A 1,694-nucleotide genomic window follows, 5' to 3' on the forward strand; every position below is an offset into this window, starting at 1 on the left:
TAGTAATTCTTCGGAAGTAGAACACCCATTAAGAAGCGGAGAACAATTAGAAGGAAGTTTCAGTCCTTCTTCCAAGCCATGTTCCAAAAAGGAACCCAGAGTTTCATCTCCAGATTTGCTTCTCTCTCTATTTCTATCACCAGCTTCATTATCTCCATTCTCAGAATAATCGGGATCTACAGGGGGATAAAAATTCACACACATGACATTTCAAACAATACTCATGATTATTTGGTAGTAACAATCCCAAACTGTCTAACGACTTGCTTGCTCTTCACTCTTTCTGCTTCCTTAATATTTTCCTATCTCCACTTTTTCTTAATGTCTCTCTCCACGTTTCAGCCCTCCAACATGTAAGTAATGTTTTAAGAGAAGGAATGCTAGTTAAGAGTTTCCTCCTTTCCACTCGGGAAAATGCAAAGTTTCCGCTCAAAGCTCTAAATTTCACATGACAACACTGCATTGCCTACAGTTTCCTTATGAACCAGCGTTATGCCATAATTCGTACAAAAATACTGTCACTGAACTTTGCTACAGCTCCATTTTCACAAGTATGATGCTCCTTCTGCTGTCTTCTGCCTGTCAGAAGGCAAAATACTCTTAGTACTTTATTAAACATTTCTTCCTGAAGGGCAGTCATCTGCTACAAGGAGAGGTGGACTTTAAATCTAAATTACGCCTCTCTCAGTCTCTGCTTATACTGATGAGAGTTAAGACCTGTTGGGTTTTCTCTCTGTAATATCTCTAAAAAAAAAAATCCTTTAATGTAAGTTTTTATCTTCAGATCCTTTTCCCTAATGCAACAAGTTTTGCAAACCGCAGCAGAATGAAACAGTATCAATTATTTGTAGTTTCGCTATTTTTCACAGAGGTCTGTGAAAGAACTAGGCATACTTCAGCCAATATTCTCTTTCTGCTGAATACAGTGTCAATCTATGTTGAGAAGCTTACTCTAAAATAAATGGGTTCAACATTCCTCCTATACACTTTCCTACCTACTTCAAACATCTGAGATTTACCTGATTTCTTAGAACTTATTAACAAGTCTTATTAACAAGTTACCTTTTGTTTCAGCAGCCCTGTGGATTTCTGGTTGTTCTTCTTTTCTGCCCTCAGAACGAACGTTTGCTACACGGACACGCTCCTCTTCAGGTCTGGATAGCACTGCCAGCGTCAACTCTCCGCTCGCCTTGATGGTAACGTCTCTACCCTCACTACCAGCAGAGAAAAGAGGAGGAATCTTCTGAAATCCATCATCACCATCGTGTTCTTTCCTGTCACTGGCTTCATTTCCCTCTGCAAGGTCCGTTTTGTAGGGTGATGGGGGCAACACGTGATTCGGACCACAGTCATCCTCGCCTGCGCCACGGTGGTCACTTAGAGATGATCCTGATCCGCTACACCTGCTCTCTGTAACGTGTTTTACTTCGGAGCACTTGGCACCACTACCCTCGTGTGAAGGTGCCCTGTTTTCTTCGCTGTCGCTCTTCCCCTCCCGTGAAGGCCTCTCGCTGCTTTTGAGGAAAACGCTCTGGCCCAGCTCAGCCTCCTTCTCCAACTCGGCCCCTCGCTCCTCGCCGTCATCCTGGACAAAGTCATCGTCGCTCAGCACCAACACAGTGATGGGGAGAACAATTTCAAAGGCAGCCGGCTCTGCGGACGGCAAAAATCAGAACATTAATGTCGCCTCCACA

General features: G+C 43.4%; 1 protein-coding gene across 1 annotated transcript in view; it reads right to left on the minus strand.

Annotated features, from left to right (window-relative positions):
- The window catches only part of LOC104277137 (zinc finger protein 431-like), a gene marked incomplete at its 5' end in the record, with an annotated part of 4,148 nt that extends 2,497 nt beyond the window's left edge, over positions 1–1,651 (minus strand). The window contains 2 exons of the mRNA XM_009873690.1: positions 26–176; positions 1,063–1,651. Of these exons, the coding sequence (XP_009871992.1) occupies positions 26–176; positions 1,063–1,651 (740 nt within the window). The remainder of the gene's footprint in view (positions 1–25; positions 177–1,062) is intronic.
- Between the last annotated feature and the right edge of the window lie 43 nt (positions 1,652–1,694).

The sequence above is a fragment of the Apaloderma vittatum genome, unplaced genomic scaffold, assembly GCF_000703405.1.
Source record: "Apaloderma vittatum isolate BGI_N311 unplaced genomic scaffold, ASM70340v1 scaffold44617, whole genome shotgun sequence".
In the NCBI taxonomy this organism is placed as follows: Eukaryota; Metazoa; Chordata; class Aves; order Trogoniformes; family Trogonidae; genus Apaloderma; species Apaloderma vittatum.